General features: G+C 39.4%; 1 protein-coding gene and 2 long non-coding RNA genes across 8 annotated transcripts in view; 2 read left to right on the top strand and 1 right to left on the bottom strand.

The window, feature by feature from the left end:
• Positions 1-663: 663 nt before the first annotated feature.
• On the top strand, positions 664-1,948 carry LOC144016665 (uncharacterized). The gene is made up of 3 exons (XR_013282965.1): positions 664-901; positions 1,313-1,543; positions 1,824-1,948. It is a non-coding gene; the product is annotated as an uncharacterized LOC144016665 (long non-coding RNA).
• A 445-nt stretch (positions 1,949-2,393) lies between these two features.
• Positions 2,394-3,583, bottom strand: LOC144016679 (uncharacterized). 2 transcript variants are annotated; one of them, XR_013282970.1, is made up of 3 exons: positions 3,196-3,583; positions 2,740-2,826; positions 2,394-2,662 (listed from the first exon to the last, which is right to left on the bottom strand). It is a non-coding gene; the product is annotated as an uncharacterized LOC144016679 (long non-coding RNA). The 2 variants fall into 2 exon arrangements; XR_013282969.1 differs by having other exon boundaries at positions 2,740-3,583.
• Positions 3,584-4,361: 778 nt separating this feature from the next.
• Positions 4,362-23,043, top strand: part of nup93 (nucleoporin 93) — a 50,237-nt gene continuing 31,555 nt past the window's right edge. The window contains exons 1-3 of one of the 5 annotated variants that reach the window (XM_077515612.1): positions 4,362-4,557; positions 8,880-9,080; positions 9,295-9,409. In XM_077515612.1, the coding sequence (XP_077371738.1) occupies positions 8,887-9,080; positions 9,295-9,409 (309 nt within the window). In that variant the 5' untranslated portion in view covers positions 4,362-4,557; positions 8,880-8,886. Of the gene's footprint in view, positions 4,568-5,535; positions 5,601-8,879; positions 9,081-9,294; positions 9,410-20,079; positions 20,406-23,043 lie in introns of those variants that run through there. The other 4 variants (XM_077515613.1, XM_077515611.1, XM_077515614.1 and 1 more) reach the window with 4 other exon arrangements.

The raw sequence follows: 23,043 nt of genomic DNA, 5'->3' as shown, positions 1-23,043 counted from the left end.
AACTAGCTTACACAAGCCATATTGCACATGCTAAACACCAACTTCAAATTTTTGCTAACATAAATAAGATATATTATTATAAATTCTGTTTGGTCCAAAAGGAACTTCCATAATTACAGTGTTTCAAATAATTTTATTTGGCTTAATATTTTCAAATGTTTAAACATTTTCTTGTATAAAAAACAAAACAAAACAAATAGTCATTTTGAATAATCATGATTTAAATTATTACCAAAATAATCGTGATTATTATTTTTTCCATAATCGAGCAGCCCTATGTTGAAGCTGTGCACTTAATATTGGGGTTTAAGAAATAAATTAAAATGTAGGATAATTAATGCTTATAATGCCTTTGATAGCATGTAAAACATTTAAGATTTACAACGTTGAGTGTATAGTATTTATTTCTGCTCTGCTTTCTTGTAAAGTAGGCGATTCAGGGGACTGGAGCGAATAGGCAATGCCTGGTGCTTCAGCCTATTCCTTTTTAGGTTATTAATTTGTTCAAAAGAATGTTTTCTTTTCTGTGTTATGTATGATGGAGCAGATATAAACCATTCATTCATTCATTCATTCATTCATTCATTCATTTATCCATGTATAGGTCGCTTGCACATGTCGTCACTTCCGCCTCGGATTTGTCGTAGTCGCCATACTGGGTGGCCTCCATTTACGTAGTGATTCGGTCTAACACGTATCTATCACGTTTGTTGTCTGCGTTTAAAATGGTACATTGTTGCTGCATCGTTGGCTGTTCGAACAAAGCCAAGGGGGAAAATGGTCGGCCTTTCTTCCGAATTCCGAAAATAACTAGGAACCAGGGCCTGGAGACAGAGGAGTGCGGACTCCGGAGGGAAGTCGTTACTTTGGGCTCGTGTGTGCAGCCATCACTTTGTGAGCGGTAAGCTTGTTTACCTTTATTTAATGCATGAGGATTAATAACGTTTCGACCGCCCATATATGGGCAAGTTGCTTATGTTTTGGATTCATGAGCAAGCAAGTTCGGTAGTACAAGCTGGCTAGCGGACGTTAGCCGAAAGCTAACATCGAACATTTTCACCCAAGTAGTGCCAGTGCAAAGTGTTTACTGCTGAAATTGGATTGATTAGTCTTGGGCTCTTAATGCCGATAACATGTTTTTTGGTGGCAAAATGTAAACTTGGAAAAAAGAGACAGAAGGGGGTGATGCAAGAAAACAGACCCCCGGTAGCCTACACATCATGCTAAAGAACTTATTCACGGCCACCCTACTGCGGCAAAATAACCAGTCTTTCCATATTTTATTTGTTTATATATTTGTTTATTTTAACAGGTCGCCCTGCGCCCGTTTTTCTGTCCAACCATCCCGACTGGGCTCCAACATTAAAGTTGGGTCCCAAGTTACAACATCTATGTCTCAGCCCAGTCGGTGCCAAGATATGAACGTGCACAGGAGAGACAAGCAAAGAAAAGACGACTCGAAGTGGCAGAGATTGTTGCAGTTATGCAGCCAGATGGCTCCAGTAACCTGTACCCTCAAGTACTGCTGACATCATTGACTCTGGTATGCCACTCAGAATTCATTACATGATATATTGTATGCATGAGTGAATGTATGTGTTTATGTTTGTGTGTGTACACGCACCTTATATTTTAGAGACATTTGGAAGTGTTTATAGAAATAAGTATTTGCCTGTAGCAATGTTCATACATTAAAAAATGCAACAAAATGTGTACATTTCTTTTACACTGACAAAAAAAAACTATACTACTGTACTATATTAAACCTTTTACTGGTACCGTATTTTTTTGTGATCTTTTTTTTTTTATTATTATTTCTTTAGGGATCTCATGCCACACCGACTTGATTGCCAATGACATGATGGAAACGAAGGCGAGCATCAAAGCATTGGAGGAGGACAACATGCGACTGTTTGTTTGGCGCTAATAAAGGCAGCGATTATACAAATTCTATTGTTGGGTTTGTTTACAAAGCTATACATAAGACAAATGACTGATGAATGATTTGACTCAATGTGCAATATGGTCCCTCTTAAAGTAATGGCATAAATCTCTATTATTTCTAAAAGCACAAAAATGAAGTGAATAATGATTAGATGTAGTAATTTCAGGGATAAAATTGAACTGTTAATTAATGTATTTATTTTAGCACAGGTGCCTACCATCCTGATGACGGTATGATGTAATGTTGATGGGGTACGCAATGACTTTCATTATACTATGTACAGAGGAAAAAGTTGCTCTCTTTTAAATTTGTTTAATGTAAGACAAGTACCAGTACTATGTTTCAGTTTTCCCAATAATCCTTGTTTCACACTTGTCACAAAACCACTGTCCTTTTGGCAGTCTAGATTGGCACACTTCAAGTGATATCATTTGATTTTACAATCTGCTGCAGCACAAAAAAACTACTTTATTCCGCATCTTTGAAGTACATGAGCAAGTGGTAGGTGACAGCGGCTGAGCAGGAACACTGGAAGTCCACTGCTGATCTAATAAATGCTCTCCCGAGCAGTTCAGGTAAGGAGGGGACTTTGGGAAAAAAAACTCTGGCTTTTCCAACTGGCCAAAACGAGCGATCTGGGTGGACTCGCTCAATCACACTTTGTCCACACCACAAAGTCGCAGAAGTCCGTCCAGTTAAACTCATCTGTGCCTGAATCTGAAAATATTACAAACATTGTAATGAAAATATGAAACATAGAATTAAATAACTACAAAAAGTAAAGCCATACATACCTGGTAATAATATTGGTGTTGTCGTGACAAGTGATGGGAATTGTTGCCATCCGGCACCAGACAGAAATTGGGTGTTGTGACAGCCTCCTTAACCGTGAGATCATAAGAAAAGCTGTCAGTATGCTCAGTAGTTACCATGAACACGTTTTATTGTACTGGAAACTGAAACTAAAAATACGTCCTCTGAGAGTGGTTAACCTTAACCATTTAGAATAAGTTGATTAAGTAACATGTAACTAGTGAAAGGGTAGCATTAAATTTAATTAAGCCACGGGGAGGCTGTGCATAGTTACTTTTTATTCTTATACGCTCTGCCATATTTGCCTGTTATAAAATGATTAGAAAAACCACATCAGGTAAACCCAGCTGTGCATGTAAACACAATGATAACAGGAAGCCTGAGAACAAATCAACATTTTTGTGTGCAGAATTACCAACACCATGTGGTTTACTTACGTGCAACAGCAACCGTTTCTTCTGATGCGATGTTAAAGTTTACACTCTGTATCCACCCGCTTACAAAATAATTGTAAGCCTCCAGGGATTTGTTGGCGTGTTATGGAGCATGTTGTCAACACGAGGTAGTGAAAAATGTCCAGAGAAGTCACATTTGGCCAGCAAGCTTTCTCCGTCAAAAAAAAATCACCCTTGGTCAGGACGTAATTAGGATCAATCCCGCCACACAGAGACACCTTCTGCCTGTATCGTTGTTTTTGATCTTCCGGTAAATCGTGAAAATACTGCGTAAATGACATCAGGTTGATAAGCTCTACCGTGTAACTCACGAGTGTACCTTGTGAACCGGCGGACACCCAAGATGGCGCCCGAAGAAAAAACTCCCATGATGCATTACGATGTGCAAGCGACCTATTCATCCATTCATTCCTTCTTTCAATTCAATTCAATATGAATAAAACATGTTTTGGGTGAGTCAGTATCTAACTAATTTGCAAATTAAAAATAATGGTGGAATACCAAAAGCAAAAGCTTACGAGGTAAGTTTTTTAAAATGTGAAACAAACAAACCCCTCTCAGGGTAAACGTACTCTTCATAATTACGGGACCTTTAACTGTAGTTACTACAGTTAGCCACAAGGTGGCTCACTCCACCCATCCATTCCCGAGCCGATAGCGGGCTTCACTTTGTCATCTTCGATTGCATAAACTATAAAGGCATAGTGGTTAAATAAAGTTAACTTCTCTAAAGAAAAAAAATCAAGTCGCAGTTAGTACTGAAAACTAAAAACTACCAATACGCAATTTTTCAAATATATTTGCCATTTAAAAAATGAATGAATGAATGAATGAATGAATGAATGAATGAATGAATGAATGAATAACTGGATCACAGACTAGGCTAGATCGATGTTGCTCCCTAGTTTAATAAGAAATGTTGCTTGGAAAGATTTTCTTAACCCTCCCCCTTTCACCCATAGGGTTAAATGTGTTAGATTTTTTTTAGGACAACAGAAGGGTTAAAGTAAAAATGCTACTTTCTCTTGAGATTCTTAAATGGTATAAAATATTCATGTTGTCTTTTTGATAATTTCTCCAACTCAACTGCTGGGCAGCCCTCTGCAGTACTGTTATAGACCAGCTAGTGGAGCATCGAGCTCAAATACAGTCCATTGAGGAAGGCGAGCAAGTGTGGTATCCGGTACTGGTCTGCTGCCGCCTCCAATCAGCTTCGCCCGCTGAAGTGCCGGCCACCGGGACAAATAACATACACTTCGAGTGTGCATGGTATTCTGCTGGATATACGAGCGATTTTTCAACAGTACGTTCTGAAAAGTGCAGACTCCAATTCGTTTAAAAAAAAAAAAAACAGGTAAATGGCAGTCTTCCTAATTTGCAAAAAAACATCCAAGTATATGGAACTTGAGCCATTAGTAGTCCATGTGAGTTAGCATTAGCCTGCAAGCTAACAGTGATTTGCCTTTGAAAGGCTAACCAGCTTGAAGTAACCCACCTATCAAAATGAGATCAGTGTGGCACCGGGTTTATTAGTCTCGATGTTTTGTTCGTACCACGTTTGTTTGTTACCACGCAGGGCAGAAATAATTGGTCTTACTCCAAAATATGAGCATTGTGTTAACTAGTGCCAGCAATGCGCGCGAGATTTGACAGCGTGTTGACAGTTTTCCCCACAGTTTTATAGGAACTATACGTGGTTGACTTATGGGTGTATTCAGACCTGCACTGCTTGGTCCGCTTTAAACGGATCAGAATTCGTTTCCTACGCTGGTCCGGACCTTTTGTGAAGGCCTGAACACACACAAACGAATCCTGGAATCCTTCGAGGTGGTCTCGGTCCGCTTCCAAACGCACACGGCGCAGTTCGCTTTGCAGTCTGAATACAAACCATGGCTGTAATTTTTCCCGGTAGTGAATATTGTGCTAAATTCATTCATAATCATCCGTATTCTGTTTAGCCACGCTGCTGTCAGCATGTTGTGGTGAGGGCGGGGTAAACGGAACACAACTGCTCCTCCGTTTACTGCACGCAATTGACGACGCGTTCCAAAATTAGCAACAGCGTGGTGGAACCTCCGTTGAATGAGCTGCCCTTGACGCTCACAAATATCTTACATCTAATAACACAACAAATATGCAACACGTCGGAATGTCATGTTTTCCTCTATTTCCGTATTTCGTTATGCGTTCAGCGCTCGTCATTTTTGTCCAATGGGAGCCCAGATCGTCACGCGGGTCGACGTGATTACGCAATAGTCCGCTTGCAAAAAACAGTGTGAATCCGAACCGTACCAAACGAAACAAAAGAGAGTCAGCTTTTGGTCCGGACCAAACAAGCGGACTAAGGACTTTTCTGGTCTGAATACACAGCACTGCGGCTTTCGAAGGTTTAGTTCTCATCGAGGCTAATCTACAGTTTCATTTGACATCTGAGGGCAAGTTTGTGATGTGCTGTACTTATGACCCTGGCACAGTAGATGTGTATAATGTAATCGTTCATTATAGTTGTAGGTTACTTTATTTACCTTGCTATTGGTAAAGGTTAATTAAAAATAAAGTGAGATGTGAAATCAGATAAATACATTCTAAAGTTTACAGTACTTGATTGTTTTGACAACTTTTGAATACACGTGCGGATATAGTGCAGCTCCAAGGACTCCCAGCTCGTAGTCGGCGTGACGTCACGATCACGTGATCTCGTGTGGACGGCGATCATGAAAAGGGGGCAAGCGCTTGTCAACATCGTCACTGCAATTCTTACTTTTCAGCTGTGTTTTGCTTTTGCCTACTTTGGTCATCAAAATTCGTTCTGCATGGTTTTTGATTTTCATGAGACTTTGCTGACAGACGCCAGGGGGATAAAACTCAAAATTAGCATGCATTGACTTGGAAATACAAAGACCATACAAAGACTAAGGAGAAGTGAGCCCTGCTTACCTTAGGTCTTTATATTTTTTTTATTAACCAAACATGTATATACTGTGTTTCTAGTGTTTACAGTGCACTGATATTCTGACGTTTCTGTTTATTTAATTCAATATTCAGGTGTGTCGTCCTCATAATTGTGAAATAAAATGTATCCATAGTTGTTTCTACCATTGCAAATAATAGGAGAAAATAAATAGATGATAAAACGCATTTAAGTACCATTTACTGTTCGACTTTATTCTTGTAAATTTACCCCCCCCCCCCCCCAAAAAAAAAAAAACACACATCTCCAGCAACAATAAAAAGATAAGATTCCAAATGCAACCAGTATGTCCAATATCAAACATGAGGACCTTTCAACTTACTGTTTGTCATACACAATACTCATGCCCATGTTGCTCAAAATAGCGCACACTCACACAATCTTATTGCAATTGGGCAATGTACAACCCACTGTTTCATCTTACAAACTCTGCACACATTGTAATTGGCAATGTACATCATATGGTGACATCATAAATAGGGATGTAACGATAAGGGCAATATCGTGATATTAAAACTGCCACAATATCGTCGTCGTCATGTTCACAATATTTAAAAGGAACACATCTGTTAAAAAAGTCAGGTTGATTTCCATTTGTGCAGTTCTAGCACCCTCTAGTGGCTAGTTTATTAGTGCAATTTAATTTTCATTTGGGATGTTTTGGCCTTCTATGTTTAAAATCTATCCTAATTATCAGATGAAGTTCCCCGTACCTAATTTGCTTGTGAAGCGATAAGTGTGTGCTTGCATTAGCAAGTAAGTGCCTCAATATTGTTATTAGAGATTGTAGGTGGTTTATATGCATTGCTGTTATGTACAAAAGCACAATATTGTGCTTTTTTTTTCTTTTCTTTTTTTTAGTATTAGCTCTTTTCTTTTTTACAATATTGTGATCTTTTTTAAATATCGCTACCCCCGCAATATTGTGATAATTATCGTATCGTGACCTTCATATTGTGATATTGTATCGTGATATCGTATCGTGATGTTTGGATTAGTGTTGTTCTGATACCGATACTGGTATCGGCAGAGGCGCCGATACTGCATTAAAACAGTGGTATCTGTATCGGTGAGTACTCACAAGTAACATGCCGATACTAGGGGTGTGAATTGCCTAGTACCTGACGATTCGATTCGTATCACGATTCACAGGCCACGATTCGATTCGATACCGATTAATCCCGATACGAATTTATAAGTCGATTGTTGCGATTTTTTTTCATTCAAATTTAGAAAATACTAATCAGTAAGCTTGTAGAGTGTAAGATTTATATGAAAATGCATTATTTATGTATCTGAAATTTCAGTCTTATAGAGGTTGTAATCTGTTTCATGTTTGAACAGCATTAAAATAAAATATCAAGGCTTAATGTTCCGTTCATATAACATTCTTCCATGCTCAAGGTGTGAATCCTAACCCGAAGTCAGACGTTTTGTTGAATATTTTTCCATTAAAAATGGAAGTTTAAAAATCTATTCAGACACACACACACACAAAAAAAAAAGGCAATGATGATAAGACGTTGAATCGGTAAGACTACCGAATGAACAATTCTGAGCTCTAAAAAAAAAAAAAAAAAAAAAACGATTTTTTTTATTGAATCGATTCGAGAATCGCGCGATGTAGTATCGCGATATATCGCCGAATCGATTTTTTTTTAACACCCCTAGCCGATACCATTAATTCCAAGGCTAATATAGGATTTTGGATGCAGCATCTTGTGTCTCGCTCGTGCACGACATTCACTGATATGTGACATGTTCACTGGATGCCGATCTAAGATATCCTATTGGCCCTGGAATGCTCTGAACCAATGGCAGGACAGCTTTTTCATTTTGAGGAAAAAAAACCTTAGGTATCGGTATGGTATCGGTATCAGCCAGCTTTGCAGTATCGGCCATCGGAATCGGTATCGGGGCCAAAAACGGTATCGGAACAACACTAGTTTGGATATCGTTACACCCCTAATCATAAATGTCCGGATGTCCGACTGCGAGAATCAAAGTTCATGCGGACTGAACGGGTTGAAGATGCCTGACCTTACCGTGATAAGTGGTACTTACTACTTACCACTTCAAATGCCAGGACTTCAAATTCATTCGAATGTTATTTGAATTTGGTCATCTCAAAGATATGCGTTTCCCTCTTATTGGTAATAAACTCAGATGATGCATGTTTTTGTCGGCATAACATTCATCCCTCCACCCATTTTCTGTAGCTTACATCCTCTTTAGGGTTGCGGGTGAGCTGGAGCCTTTTACTGCTGACACTGGGCTAATGGCCGGGTAACCTAAACTGGTCACATTCACATGCCAACTGCATGGCACATTCATGGCATACTCAACGCAACTCAAGTTTATTTAGTCTTTGCGAGGAGGTTGAATGTCCCCGTCTTGGCCCCCGAGGCTGCCGAGGCGCTTCCTCTCCAGTTCGTCCTCCGACGTACAGTCGCTATTCTCACCGATTAACAATGTAATTCAAAATTAGTGTGATTGTTTGACAACCAAAAGAGGATGTGCTGCAGCTGTATCACCCTAATGAGGATACGCATGATAAAACACGGAAGTATGGACATTTTTAAAATAAAAGTAAACATTGCCATCAAATCAAGCTTGGTTTTTATTATTTTCCCTGGAAATATCATGTAATGTCTTTTTGTGTGTGTGTGTGTGTGTGTGTGTGTGCGCATTCTTTCAGAGGCATGGATACTGATGGCTTCAGCGATCTGCTGCAGCAGGCTGAGCAGCTGGCTGCAGAGACAGAGATGGGGGCCGTATCTCATCTTCCGCACGTTGAGAGGAACCTTCAGGAGATCCAACAGGCAGGGGAGAGACTTCGATCACGCACGCTCACCCGAATATCGCAGGATGACCGCAGGATTGCCGACGTAAATGCGTAAGGAATTGTTCTGCACATAAATGTAGCTCAATGACATTTTGAAATTGTTTATGTTTTATGAGCTTGCTGATGTTTTTCTGCATAATTTATACACTTATGATAATTTTACTCTAATAAGGATAATTTTCATATTAATTTTAACTTGGCTGACTGACATCACACCCACAGACTTCAGATTCACTTATGGTCAATTTCTTTGTCCACACTTTAGGACTCTCCTCCTCGGTCCCAGTTTCGACGTCTGTCATACTGCTTATCGACTGAATAGTTTAAGTGCGGCTGCTACCTTCGAACCCCTCGAGCCGGTTAAGGACACTGACATACAAGTAAGATTCAATTAAGAGGCTATGTACCCACTTCGTGCGAGAGCTGGGTACACATGTCGATTTTTTAGATCTTGAGCAGTTTTTAATGTGGGGCACGACACGCATATTTAGTGGAAAAATGGGCATGTGCTTATTGTGTGTGCGTGTGTACACTGTCAGAAAAAAGCTACTCTCCCCTTTGCAATTAAGGAAGAACTGTATTTCCTTACATTCTGTTATGACTATTTTTTTCCCATAATGAGAAAAGCTGATGCGTGACTTGAGTTAAAAGTACTTGATTGAGTTAAACTCGGGAATAACTGCTTGTAATATTTTCTGATTTCTACTCTTTGCATTTTAGTTCATTTATCTCAATTTTAGATGTTATCTTCATATTCGTAGGACCCCTTGATCACATTTCACTCTTTTCCTTGACCATTTTTTTCTCCCCATTTCCATCTTTCCTTCTTCTTGGTGCACCGGATGCAAGTCTGTGTTCTTCTGACCAACTGATTGACTGCTAGTGCACATTTGGCAGTTTTTCCTATAACACTACGGGCTTACATGCATTTTGGCCAACATGCTAAGACCACACACTTCTGTACTTCATCCACTGGTAGAACAAAATACTATATAGTGTCTATAATTCTAAATATTATTTAGGGATGCACGCTTGCACAATTTTCAACTGACGCAGATAAACCAATAATTTAGAAAGTGCCGATGTCGATAATTGATAAGCCGACAATTGTTTGAAAAATTAATTTGAATACAAATATACTTTTGAGTCCTACTATAAGTCTAACATGTACAAAGACATTGAAACATTGTGTAAAGCAGCATGAAGCTGAATTTTATTGATATCTCTGCTTCAAAGACAACAAGTAACTCATTTTGAGTTTGCCAAAACAAAACATGTCATGTTTTAAAAAAATGCAACAAAAACTGCAAGAGTAACATTTTGGGGTGACATAGTAAAGAAAGACCACACTGGCGACTGCCATGTCGTCATGATGCATCTTCTGTCAACATGAGGTCGCTTGCATTTAGGGCTGTGGAAAAAAAGTCGACCAAGTTGACTAGGTCGACTGGAAAAATTTAAGTTGACGCTCCGCTCAGAACCATGTTTGCGCCGCCGCGGTCCATGTTTCACACGGACCTTTTATGCCTACGCTCAGAGCGTGTTGCGAACTACCGTACATGGAGGAGGAGAAAGTTTAAAAAAAAAAAAAAAAAGACTCCTGGCACTCCACTAACAAAAGACAAAGAATAACCAGAGTTTGGGACCATTTCAAGAAGATTGAGAGGACAAATAGTTATTTGCAAATTGTGTAAAACAACAATGGCGTACCGTCGCAGTACGTCATTAATGATGCAGCATTTTAGGGGAAACATGCATATACAGTGCTTGAAGAAACCAGAGCAAGGTAAGTTAAGTTTTAGTTTTAGACTGAAATGTTATTGTCAATTCAAGACTAACGAGCGTAGTAGACGAAAAAAATGTACACGATATCTCGAGTGGTGATATGGTCATTTTTGGATGATACAGCAACAATGGAGTGACAAGTTAATTAAAAGCTGCCATTGCAAGGCAATTTTTTTTTTATGCCCAGCAATGAAATAAGCATTAACCAAGCTTCTCCTCTTAATATAATCATAATAATAAAGCACTGTATGTTGACTTACTGGAAGTTGCCGCTTATGCCACTAGACGACTGCGAGTAGCAATACATTGCTAAGATAACCGTCTAACTCCACTGGTCATTCTCAACGAGATATGCAGGCAGTCTGGCACACAATACAGTTTTCACACGCACCCACATATGCCGCTACGGGTAATGGCTGGGAGAGTAACAAAAGTACACATTGAAGGGAAGTTGACGAACACAGTGTGTGTGTGTGTGTGTGTGTGTGTGTGTGTGGGGGGGGGGGGGGGGGGGGGGGAGGTGCTGGGGTGTGCGTGCGCGTGTACAAGTCTACATAGGAGAGGGGAGGGTTTGAGTTGTTGGGCACTACTTGAGCAACAACCACAACAGATGGACCAACGTGGCATGTCTATTATTATCGGCAGATTTCTTTATTATTTGGTTTATCTGTCTGATGCTAAATTGTAACCTTGCCAGCAAGCTGAATTCTCACGGTATTTGTTCACAAATAATAGGAGAATACATCTTGCACTGCTTCCTCTGATTTATTCGCAACCAACCTTTTTCTTTAGGTTGGACCAATCAGGTGTTGTTTAGGGCGGGGCAGGCAGCTGTGACGAAACCAGGAAGTAGAGACGCCAGGGGAAACAAAGAAACCTAACATAGATGAATGGACGCTGCAGTTAATTCTGTTCTCGCAGAGTTACTTCCCATTTCCTTGTTGAATGTTGAACAGCGAGAGGCCATTCATGCATTTTTATCTGGTAAAGATGTTTGTGCCAATTATTCCACCATGAGACACTTGTATGAATATGGTATTCATGGTAGAGTCATCAGAAGAAAATGTCAATAGTACGTCCTCGCCACAAAAATCAGTGTTTGTATTCACAAGAAATAACAGACTGATGTATTTTGAACTTCAGTGGACCGATGAGGTACAACATTTTGGCGGGAATAAGCAAATGTAGCCTACGTTTGGAGAAAAAAGAAAAAGGACAGAATTTTAAAATAAAAAGAACCTTGTTGAGTTTTGGCAGTTTAACAATGCATTTGGATGAATGAATGACAGAAAGATGAAGTTTCTTTAGCCAAGTATGGCGTATTTATTGCGGAGCAGTCTGCACTCAACAGCATTCTGGCTTAACACGGAAGTAAAAGAAAGATAAAAGAACAATGTGTTCGAGCACCTCACAGTGGCACAAGTGCAACATTACACATGAGTACATATAAACAACCAACTGAGGACATAATCTCTCAACAAACCTCTTTCCAACTATTAAGCATGTGGGTCCCGGGTGGATCAATCACACTTTGTGGTTGTATTGCAGCCAATACAACAGGGAACATTTCACGAGTAGAAGGAAAAATGAATTCAATAAAATTTCAGCAAATATTACTTAAAGTCTGTGAAAATGCTGAAGTTAAAGAGAGGATGTCTTGTACAAATAGATCATTATTCTAAACAAATTTGAAAATCCAAAGTGGATTACATCAAGAGGCATAAATTGAAGGTTTTGCCATCGGCTTGCCCTTCACAATCACATGACCTCAACATCATTGAAAATCTATAGATAGACCTTACAAGAGCAGTGCGTAATAGACAACCAAGAAATCTCAAAAAAGAAGAGATGAGGTTGTATTCCATTTTTGCAGTTCCAGCACCCTCTGGTGCTTAGTCATGGCATGGTTTTCCTCTGCTAATGTACGTTGTGCTTAAAAAAAAAAAAAAAAATATATATATATATATATATATATATATATATATATATATATATATATATATATATATATATATATATATATATATATATATTAGGGGTGTGAATTGCCTAGTACCTGACGATTCGATTCGTATCACGATTCACAGGTCACGATTCGATTCGATACCGATTAATCCCGATACGAATGGTCACGATTCGATACCGATTAATCCCGATACTAATTTATAAGTCGATTGTTGCGATTTTTTTCCATTCATATTTAGAAAATACTAATCAGTAAGCTTGTAGAGTGTAAGATTTATATGAAAATGTATTATTTATTTATCTGAAATTTCAGTCTTATAGAGGTTGTAATCTGTTTCATGTTTGAACAGCATTAAAATAAAAATATTAAGGCTTAATGTGCTGTTCGTATAACATTCTTCCATGCTCAAGGTGTGAATCCTAAAAAAAAAAAAAAAAAAAAAAAAAAAAATCGATTCTGCCGATTATTGAATGAAATAGATTGTGTTCACTTTGGGGGGTAAAAAAATGCCGTTTTCATTTACCCAAATATTTCAAAAAGGTCATTTTAGAGCTGTAATATAAATATTAAATTCTATGTATCTTTGAGCTCAGAAGGAGACATATACATGGTTGATGAAGAAAGACTGCATCCAAACACATTTTTTGTTACATTCACTGGTTGTATTAAAGGTCCCATATTTTTCAACTTTTCCACATACTGAAATAGTTGTCAAATGTGTAAAAGACATGTCTGTGACATGCATTCGTCAAAATTGACTTTGGATGTAATATTTTTGCTGTCCCCAAATCAGGGGAAAAAAAGCACTTTTACAAACAACCTGTTTTAGGGGCATGTCACTTTTATGTAAATAGCTGCACCAGGCCACACCTAGCCCATACCAGTCTCTCTGGATTTGAAGGGGCTGTGATTTCGGCTCCGCTAGCCATGTGCTAATGTTGTGAATGGAAACGACTGGCCATGGCGAGCAAAAGCAATGTGGTACGACCGTACCAATTTGAGCCAGGCAGACGTGTTTTATACACTTAAGAACTATTTCAATATGTTGAAGAGTGGCATAAAGTTTTACAGTTAGAAAGGGTAGCTTAACGTTACAACAGAGACAATATTGTAGCATTAGTTTGCCGTAACCGGCAACTCTCCCACGAGCGTTATTTTGCCTTGAATGAATCAGATTTTCCGTGAAAGCTTGTAGACATTTACAAGCTGTTATGAATAACACAAATGTCCACATTTAGGCCACTGCGCGGTCACAACGTGCAAGCCGTCTCATCGAGACCACTTCGCGGCCGGTTACCATTACAAAGCCACGTCAACTAGGTGTCGAGCTGCCAGTCACAGAAAAATAATCACCGCGGATTGTATCTTGGCAAAAACGATACGCGACCCCTTCAGTATTATCCAACCACAGTCTGCTTGATCATATCTGACCTTTTGTAACCAAACAACCTCCACACGACAATTGTCGCTCCCACTTTAAGCACTAAAAATGCACCTATAATATGGTCGAAGGTATGATATGGCACATCTCTAATTGAAAGGATAAGAAGGAAGATTAAATCAAAATAAAATGTTAAACTTTTTCCTGATCGTTTCCCCATTGCTCTCCACGGAGCTGTTTGCGTGCAGAGGGAGTAAAAGAAAGGATCTGCGACTGCTCGAATTTCAGTGGGTGTGACCAGAGGCGGTGCCACTAACCTGAGGGGGTTGGGTCGAGTGCACTTTTGTGTCTTATTGACGTCACCAAGTCACGGAAGTTTAATCTGCCCGTTTGAAGCACACATTTTAGAAAGTAGGAGAAAGCTAAAGAAGTCGCGGACGGATATTTTTCATACCAGGTTAGATTATAGACAGGCCGGGGACGCATATTATTGATAGAAAACCCCAACTAAAATGCATTCATCATACTATGGGCCGTTTAAAGCGTGCTTGTAATAGGAACGTATGTCGAGACTCAACAGCTACTGCAAGCAGCCATGTTCATCGATGAGGCGAGAAGTCGCGAAGTACGTCATCACATTGAATGCCATCTCGGCTCAACCGCCTTCCTCGATTAAACAGCTTATCTTTTTTTTTTTGACGAATCAGAGTTATTCTCGTAACTCTTCAGAGTCAAAACTCACGGAATGTCCATCAACCCGGGACTGGCAACACCCGTTTGCTGATAACGATATGAGATGGGAGGGAGTGCTGTCGCGTATTCAAATATTCTCTCGCCATGAAGGCTGGAAGCTGGGTCATGTTATATCCTTTCCATTTAAATAATGAATGAATAAATAATCAAGTCTGGATGACAGACTTGTATCCATCAGCAAGTGATCTGGTATCTCACTCAATACTAACTAATGGGTGCGAGTGACAGCTTGTCAATGACGTGACGTCACATCTGCCCCAACCATGGCGACGAACATTAAAACTGATAAACTGAATTATTTTGGCAAATACTAGACTAGAAACAAAAATGGAAACACCGGGTATTGATCAAACTTTACAATATATGCCCTTTTTCACCATAAATTTAGTTATCTGTTGATTTATTCTGACAATCCCTTGCCTTGTGTCAGCTGGTATGGATGGTTTAGAGTTGTACAATTCATCACGGTAAATGTCCCCACATGTGTTACATGCATGCTTGTCCGAGTATGTCAGGCTTGAGTGAGCTAATACATACTTCTGTGATTCTTGTGAAATACACATACACCGAGGGAATTGCTGTGTAAATGATGTTTCCGTTTGAGTGAACACAAATTAAAAAGGATTTTACTTAAGAAAGACGTGGAGTTTCAGAGTCCCAGGTTGTGGGTTTAAGAACGTTGGCTTACTAACTAACTACTTATGTGCATGTTTCTGTGGAGTAGGTTTTAATGGAAAACTGAGGAACATTTGATTTTGTTGATTGTCACTTGGTTTTGTTATATACAGCAGAACCTCTAAATGTGATTGCCTCTGAAGTTGTGCACTTTGAAATTTGACCTCAAATTTCTTTTAGAAAAAATAAATATTATGTCAGTGTGGTGATATCACATCTACCTCACACTAGTTGATAGACTTTTGGCAGGGTCTGATATTAAGCCTTTCATGGGCCAAGTTGTCATGGCCCTGCCTGAACTTGCACTGACCCTGATTTGAAACAATACTCAACGAAATTCATAAATACATAAGTAGGCCTAATTGGATGAAATAGTGAGGTGTGTAGTCTGTGGCCAAAATTTCACGTTTGTAAAGGTAAATAAGGTAGTCGCTTAGTCGCTTAAAAAATATCCACACACTCCACTCCCTAGTAATGTTGTTTATAACAATACCTAATCAAATTCATGATTGTTTATAGTCCCCTCCAAAAGTATTGGAACAGTAAGGTCAATTTCTTTTTATTTTTTCTTATTCTTTCAGATCAAAAGATAAATAATAGACAAAAGTTCAGAATTCCAGCTTTTTATTCATGGTCTTTACATTAAGATGTGTGAAATAAATTAGGTGAGAGCGCCTTTTTGTTTGAACCCACCCACTTTTCAAATAAGCTGTAGTATTGGAACAGGCATGATGTATTATGTAAATTAACTTAGGGTGTATTCAGACCTGCACGGTTTGGTCCGCATTAAACGGACCAGAGTTCATTTCCCACGCTGGTCCGGACTTTTTGTGCAGGTCTGAATACACACAAACGAATCCTGGTGCGGATGCAAAATATCTTTGCGTTCACTCGCAAAGATTGCGGGAACGCAAAGATATTTTGCGAGGGAGCGCAAAGTTTTGTTTTTGTTTTTTTTTTTCTCGACCATGTCACCTTAGGGGCTCCGTATAAACCAGACCACCAGGTAGAGGATTTTTTTTATTTTATTTTATTTTATTTTTTTAAACTATCCTGTCATCAATACGGTGTTGTGATTGTCATCGCGCAATGCACAAGAAGTCCATAAACCTGTTTTCCAGGTTTGGTCATCTGACGTTCCACGTATATCGGTGTTTGAAGTATTTCCTTGAAGCCATCCGCAAGTCACTGTTCATAGTCTGTACTCTGTAGCTTCACCAAACCTTGCCGTAGCGACCACCAGAGTTGCATTACGCTTGGCCTCTGCACTTCGGCAGCCTCTGGAGTTCCAGTGGTCAAAAATACATGACAGGGCTCCTTCTTAAGTTCGGCTTGATGGCGTCCCTCACTACTGGTGTCCACCAACCGGTTCAGTGTTTGCCACCATGTATGGCAGGGGTGTCCAAACTTTTTCATTTGAGGGCCACATACAGAAAATCAGAAGGGCACAAGGGCCACATCATGTTATGAAGAGAAATTTTGTTTTGTCCTAAAAATGTATTTGTGCTTTTGCATATTTAGAAAAATGCTACAATATATAAACCAATTTATTTTTAATATGGCAGTAGAGTTATCGTTTTGGAATTTTTCATTTTAGTTAGTTTTTATTAGTTTTCAGGGTGGTTCTGTTAGTTTTTATTTGTTTAGTTATTTAAAAATGCTTAGTTTTAGTTTAGTTTGTTAGTTTCAGTATTATTTTTATTATTTATTTATGTGTATTACTTGTGCGCAATATTTGAAAAACACCATGGGAGCTAGAGGTGTGCTCAAAAAATCGATACGGCAATATATCGTTGTGGGCCTCATTACAATACACATATCGATACTCAGGCGTCAGAATCGATTTTCTCGTTAACTTTAAATAGGCAGTTAACGTTTGCAGCTGGCATTGTACCTAAAAAATAAAAACCAGCAGCGTCTTTGAAGTTAATTGCCTTCAATTAATGCAAAAATAGCTCACCAGTGATTGGACACTGTGTCTTGCTGAGATAAATGAAAGCAAGGAAGAATATCAACATTTATTTACTGATAAACTTAACATGGCACGTGTCTTAATGTACCAATTTTCATATATTTTGTTTAAAAACGAAATAGAATGTGTTACATGAAAAAAATTGTTTTTATTTCCTGAAATATTTCAAATAAGCACATTTTAGAGCTGTAATTTTAATACTTTGATATTTTTGCTCATATCGGCTCATGCCTATTAATACATGTTCCCGGTGTGTCTGTGAAAGCTGCTCCTTGCTCTGCAGTGCGTGCACATTTAGAGCAGGCATGCCGCTAGGTGGTAAACCAGAAGAGCTACTTACAAAAACGTTTTTGTCATCCAGCATAATAAACATATCCTTTAGGTACACATATGACTGTTTTTATATATTGCAAGAAAATTAATGTAATATATTGGGATATCGCCTTGAAGATCAAGTATTGGGATACATATGTATTGCGATACGTATCGTATCGTGACCCCTGTATCGTGATCCGTATCGTATCGTGAGGTTGGCGGCAAAACCCAGCCCTAATGGGAGCAACGTCATCTGAAGGTGCTTTTCTATTGGCTGCTGCTAGATGACGTCACTTCTGTGTGACATACTTTCAAACGTCATTATTCCGGTTTATATCAATATAAATCTGCTAAAAATCACATTTAAAATCATCCCCAAAGGCTCATGCATTAGATTAATTATCAAAGACTAAAACGAAGGACGTTTGCTATAATTATAGTTAGTTTTAGTTAGTTTTGTAAACATAAAATGTAGTTTCAGTTAGTTTGCGTTTTTTAAAAAGCATTTTCATTTTTATTTTATTTCGGTAACAATATTGTTTTTTGAATGTTAGTTTTATTTTTTTCATTAGTTTTAGTTCACGAAAATAACCTTTAATGGCACCTGTTTTTCGATACCTTCCCTCCCTTCTTACTTTGACCATCTCCAAACATTTTTGTTTTGTTTATTTTATTTGAACTGAGTCAAATGCCATTTTTAGCACATGTCGCGGGCCACTGAAAAATGGACGGTGGGCCACAAATGGCCCCCGGGCCGTAGTTTGGCACTGGCACTTGGTAAATGGCACTTCATTTATATAGCGTTTTTCCACCTTACAAGGCCCTCAAAGCGCCTTACATTTTGATTACCCATTCACCTACTGATGACGCAGCATCAGGAGCAATTGGTTTGGATACCACTGATGTGGCCACAACTCTTGCCGGCTGCCTCAACAACGGCAGCAGTGAAATATCTACCTCGGGGTTGACACTCTTTCTGACAGGCGACTCTGCCGGACGTTCCCAATAGCTACATTTACAAAAGCGATCAGAAATTTTAATGAAAATACAATTGTCATGGATTAATTGCTTTTGCTGATTAGTTCTTTGTATGATTCTAGTACATAATTTGATGGTACAGAGAAGTAAACTTGAGAGAGGTATAAAGAAAAACGAGGAAATATGGAGCACCTGATAGCGAAGCATAAGGCGTGGAATGCTGAGAGCGTTGCTGGTGGGGAAAAATGGCGTCCGACCGCAGTTCATTGCATCTCTGTGTCCTCATCTCAGTCTTCTCTGCTCTATCTGTCCTCACTATTCTCTTGTTTACCAACTCTTTTTTTTTTTTCCTCCCCCTGTACGCTCTTTCAATTTCATGATTTTGTTCTTTTATTCCATTTTCATCCTTTCCCTTCCTTTGCCCTCGCCACCTCTACCCCCATCGTCGTTTTACATACACCCTCATCCTTCAGCCTTGATGGCAGCAAATCCAGTTGGCTGAGCAAAGGGTGTCTGTAGCGCCACATGAACAGAGCTACACAGTATGTATGTATGTGTGTGTGTGCATGTGAGTGAGATGCGTTGCTTCTGTGTATATGTGTGTCAGTGACTGTCGGCTACTCACTCCTACACTCTTCCCGGATTATGAATGAATGCATGTGCGGCACGTGCTGCTTGCCACTCTAGCTTGTGCTGGCTTGCATATAACGAGTCCAGCTATGCCATATGCCGCTGTGAATGAGTGTGACTACAAGTGGTGTGTAGAGTAACATGTTTGCTTTGTGTGCTCCCCCTACCCAACTCTCCCCACCCATGTGCCTCAGAAGCCCTTCATTAACTAAACATGACCCTTAAGAGCACGATTAGCCTCATTTCAAGACAGGATGTCGGAAGCCATCAACCGAGGGGGGGAAAAATCCATTACTAATTGCATTGAAAAAGGGAGGAAGGAGAGGGGATGGAAGAAAGGATGCATGGATGGATAAAAAAGGAAGAAAATGAGTTGGATGGAGGAAGGTAGGAGGCGGAGGGCTGTCAGCGATGCTTAGATGAAGTGAGGGAGTGTGTGAACAAGAGCAAGGGAGGGGGGGAGTCAGCTGATGGTATGAACAGATACCCTATATGAATCCATAGTTCCTTCCCATGCATCCCCCCCTGTGTCTGCCTTCACAGTTGGTATGGCCCTCTGACAATAAAACCACCTCCAGTGAGTCTTGATGTGGTACTTGCACACACTTCTCCGCGGTTCAGTTTAGTCACTGGCCTGCTTTCAGACCGGAAAGGGCTGCAGGCGCACCGCCATGCCGGCCAGACAGGGCATGGGGAACACGCCCCAGAATGGCGGCCACTGTCGCCGCTGCCACCGCCCTGGCACAGAACGACTCAGAGGGATGGAAAAAGCGAAAGGCGACGCAGGTCTTTCCTGTGTTGTCAAAGCCCAGAAACCCTGGGCACAGACAAAGAAAAGACACAATTTTTTTTTTTTTTTTTTTTTTAATTCGTCTGGGTTCACACATGTCCTCTTTTCTGCCAGGCAGCCACTGAGCATGAGTGAGTATTGCCCACACACATGAATATATGCACACACTTTCGGGCAGGTATCTGCTTTGTCTCACACAAATCTCATCTGTCCGTCTTCTTAGTGCTTTTCTTTGCTTGTATTACATTTTTGGTCACTGACAAAATTCAATACAGTGTAAAGACTCATTGATTGTATTATGACAAGATCAACACATGTGCTTGCATATATATGTAGGTGTATGGTTATGCGACTGGGAGATGTATAGTGTGTGGTTTATTCCTTTCACACACAGGGCACTTCTTTGTGTCATGGCAAGTGAGGGCAAAACACGCATGCATCACTATCATGATGCCACCCACAGATCATGTGGTTCCGCCATTATTTTCACGCTTAAATGCTGTTCTTGTACCATACTCGTATATTGAATATCCCTGTAACACATTTCGTGACGGTGATGAATTTGCCTGCAAGCGACGATAGGCCGCTTTCAGGTGCAGACCAACTATCAATGAAAGAAGGCCTGTATGAGCTAGCGCAGTGAACCAGCAAATGTGTGCCTGTTAACAAACGTGAGAAGAGCCACGCATCACTTTCTAAAGTTGTACTTCTTTATAATAGACTTTTTGCCTACAAAGAAAACTGTTGATGTTCTTTAGATAGTCACAAAATTTGCACTTAACAAAGACAATGCCAGAAACATCCATATCTTGTATTTTTCACTGATTTAAAGACCATCCACCCTTATTTTGACCTGCGCATATGTCTTTTTTTTTTTTTTCCCCCCCTATTTGTGCTGGTGAAGCTTGTAGACTTTTATTTACTCAATTGGCTGTGAATGCTCACTGTGGTTAGTTGCACAATATAAGGGTGGGGCATCCAGAAAACATACATCCTTAGCCACCTGAAATACAATGTTGACCTTTTGACAGTTGTCATATGTTTTTTCATGCTTTCCTTTTTTATTTATTTAACTTGATCTATATTCTGCTTTACACTGGCTTTATTTGACAACCTGAATATGTGGAAGAATTGAAGCATCGGCAGTCTCAACTGCTTAGTGTCGGACAGATGAACATGTCACTGTTAGCCGTCATGTACTGACCAAATTATTCATGATAATTAATGCCCTTTCATTGTTTCTCAGATTATTTTAAAAACAATTTCCCACTTTCCACATTTGAAGCGTGATACTTGATAGGAATTCATTGGTTTTTATTCTTTTGTTTAACGGTTTCCAACTTGGATAATGCATTCATATAGTTGAGGAAAACAAATAAAAAGGATTTGTATATCAGGTGCTTTTGGCCACCGCTAAGGGCTATGCTGTCAATATGTGTTTGACACCCAAAATGTCTTCTTGGTCTTGGTCTTGAAGTCTGGCAGAGCGAATTGAGCTGACATCAAAACAACCGCACCAAAAAATGGTTCTGCTTCTTATTGCAGTTGATTTGAAGTAAGAATGCAGCAAAGACTACTGTGTTTCTCAACGTGTCACTGCTGCTTAAGATTCTGGCTGGAAGAGAAGCTCTTCTCGCACTGCCTGTTTCTATAAGAGATGTATAATTTTCTCTTCCAACAATTACAGGAATAATAATTAGCCAGCATTCAGAGACAAAGATGATGATAGAACTCGTGTTTTAAAAAAAAAATAAAAAATTTGTATGCAGACTGGTTCACTAAAGTGTATCCCATCTATATCGGGACAATTAATGCACAGGCTCTTTTTTTTTTTCAAGCAAGTTAAAATGGTCTATACGCTATTACTATTGTTTTTCACCAACAGAGCAGATCATGGATCGAATTTAAGCCATGGTTAGTGCAAGCACCACATATAATCAAGATGTCACACAGATGATGCTGACTGTAATTGGAAAACTGAATATTTTAAAAATAAAATAAATAATTACATATGAAGAACAAAGTTGGAAGACCTGTTTGTAAATTATGAGTAATGAAAACAAATCTTAATTGTAAAATTAGTCATTATAAAATGTGGTGACAGAACCCTTGAGTTTTTGACAATCTAGTCACTGACAGTAAAATATATTCCCAGTATATAAAATAAAAGAATATAAAATATATTCCCTATATTCCCAGTTTTCGAGGTAGAGGGAGTCGGAGGAATGCAGTGACATGATGGAAAGACTTGGACAAAGAAGAGATGTGACTAATGGTAGGAAAATCAACCAGCAGGTGGCCTTTATACGGTACACAAGAGAGGTGATGAGAGAGGATGTAGGGGGCCAAGAGTGCTCATTTCCCTGTAAGTGAGCATCCTCTCTTGCTGGCTTTAAAAATAGCTGTCGTATCCTTCTTGGCAACCAAGATGATACAGTCTGCCATAGACAGGAGAGCAAATAGCACCGAAAAGGGCATAATTATTAAATAGATAAGCTATTATCAGACAGCGACAATATAATGGGCTCTTCCGTCTTTGGTTCATACATACACTCAGAAAACTTGAGCTCTCCTCAGGACGTTTGTGGAGAAGGAGCAATTTGTGTCTGCTGCAGATGTATTGATTTCAGTGGCCGCAAAATTGTGACAAAATAAAGGCTGCTCCAATCAAATACCTCCTAACCATGTTTGTCTTTGTCTCTTCATTTTGGTTCAGCCTAAACATAAATGAAAACAGGATAGAGTACAATGATTTTCAAATCATGTTCA

Source organism: Festucalex cinctus, chromosome 3 (genome assembly GCF_051991245.1).
Source record: "Festucalex cinctus isolate MCC-2025b chromosome 3, RoL_Fcin_1.0, whole genome shotgun sequence".
Taxonomy (NCBI): Eukaryota; Metazoa; Chordata; class Actinopteri; order Syngnathiformes; family Syngnathidae; genus Festucalex; species Festucalex cinctus.
The sequence above is the reverse complement of the archived record's forward strand: the minus strand, read 5'-3'. Positions and strand labels throughout refer to the sequence as shown.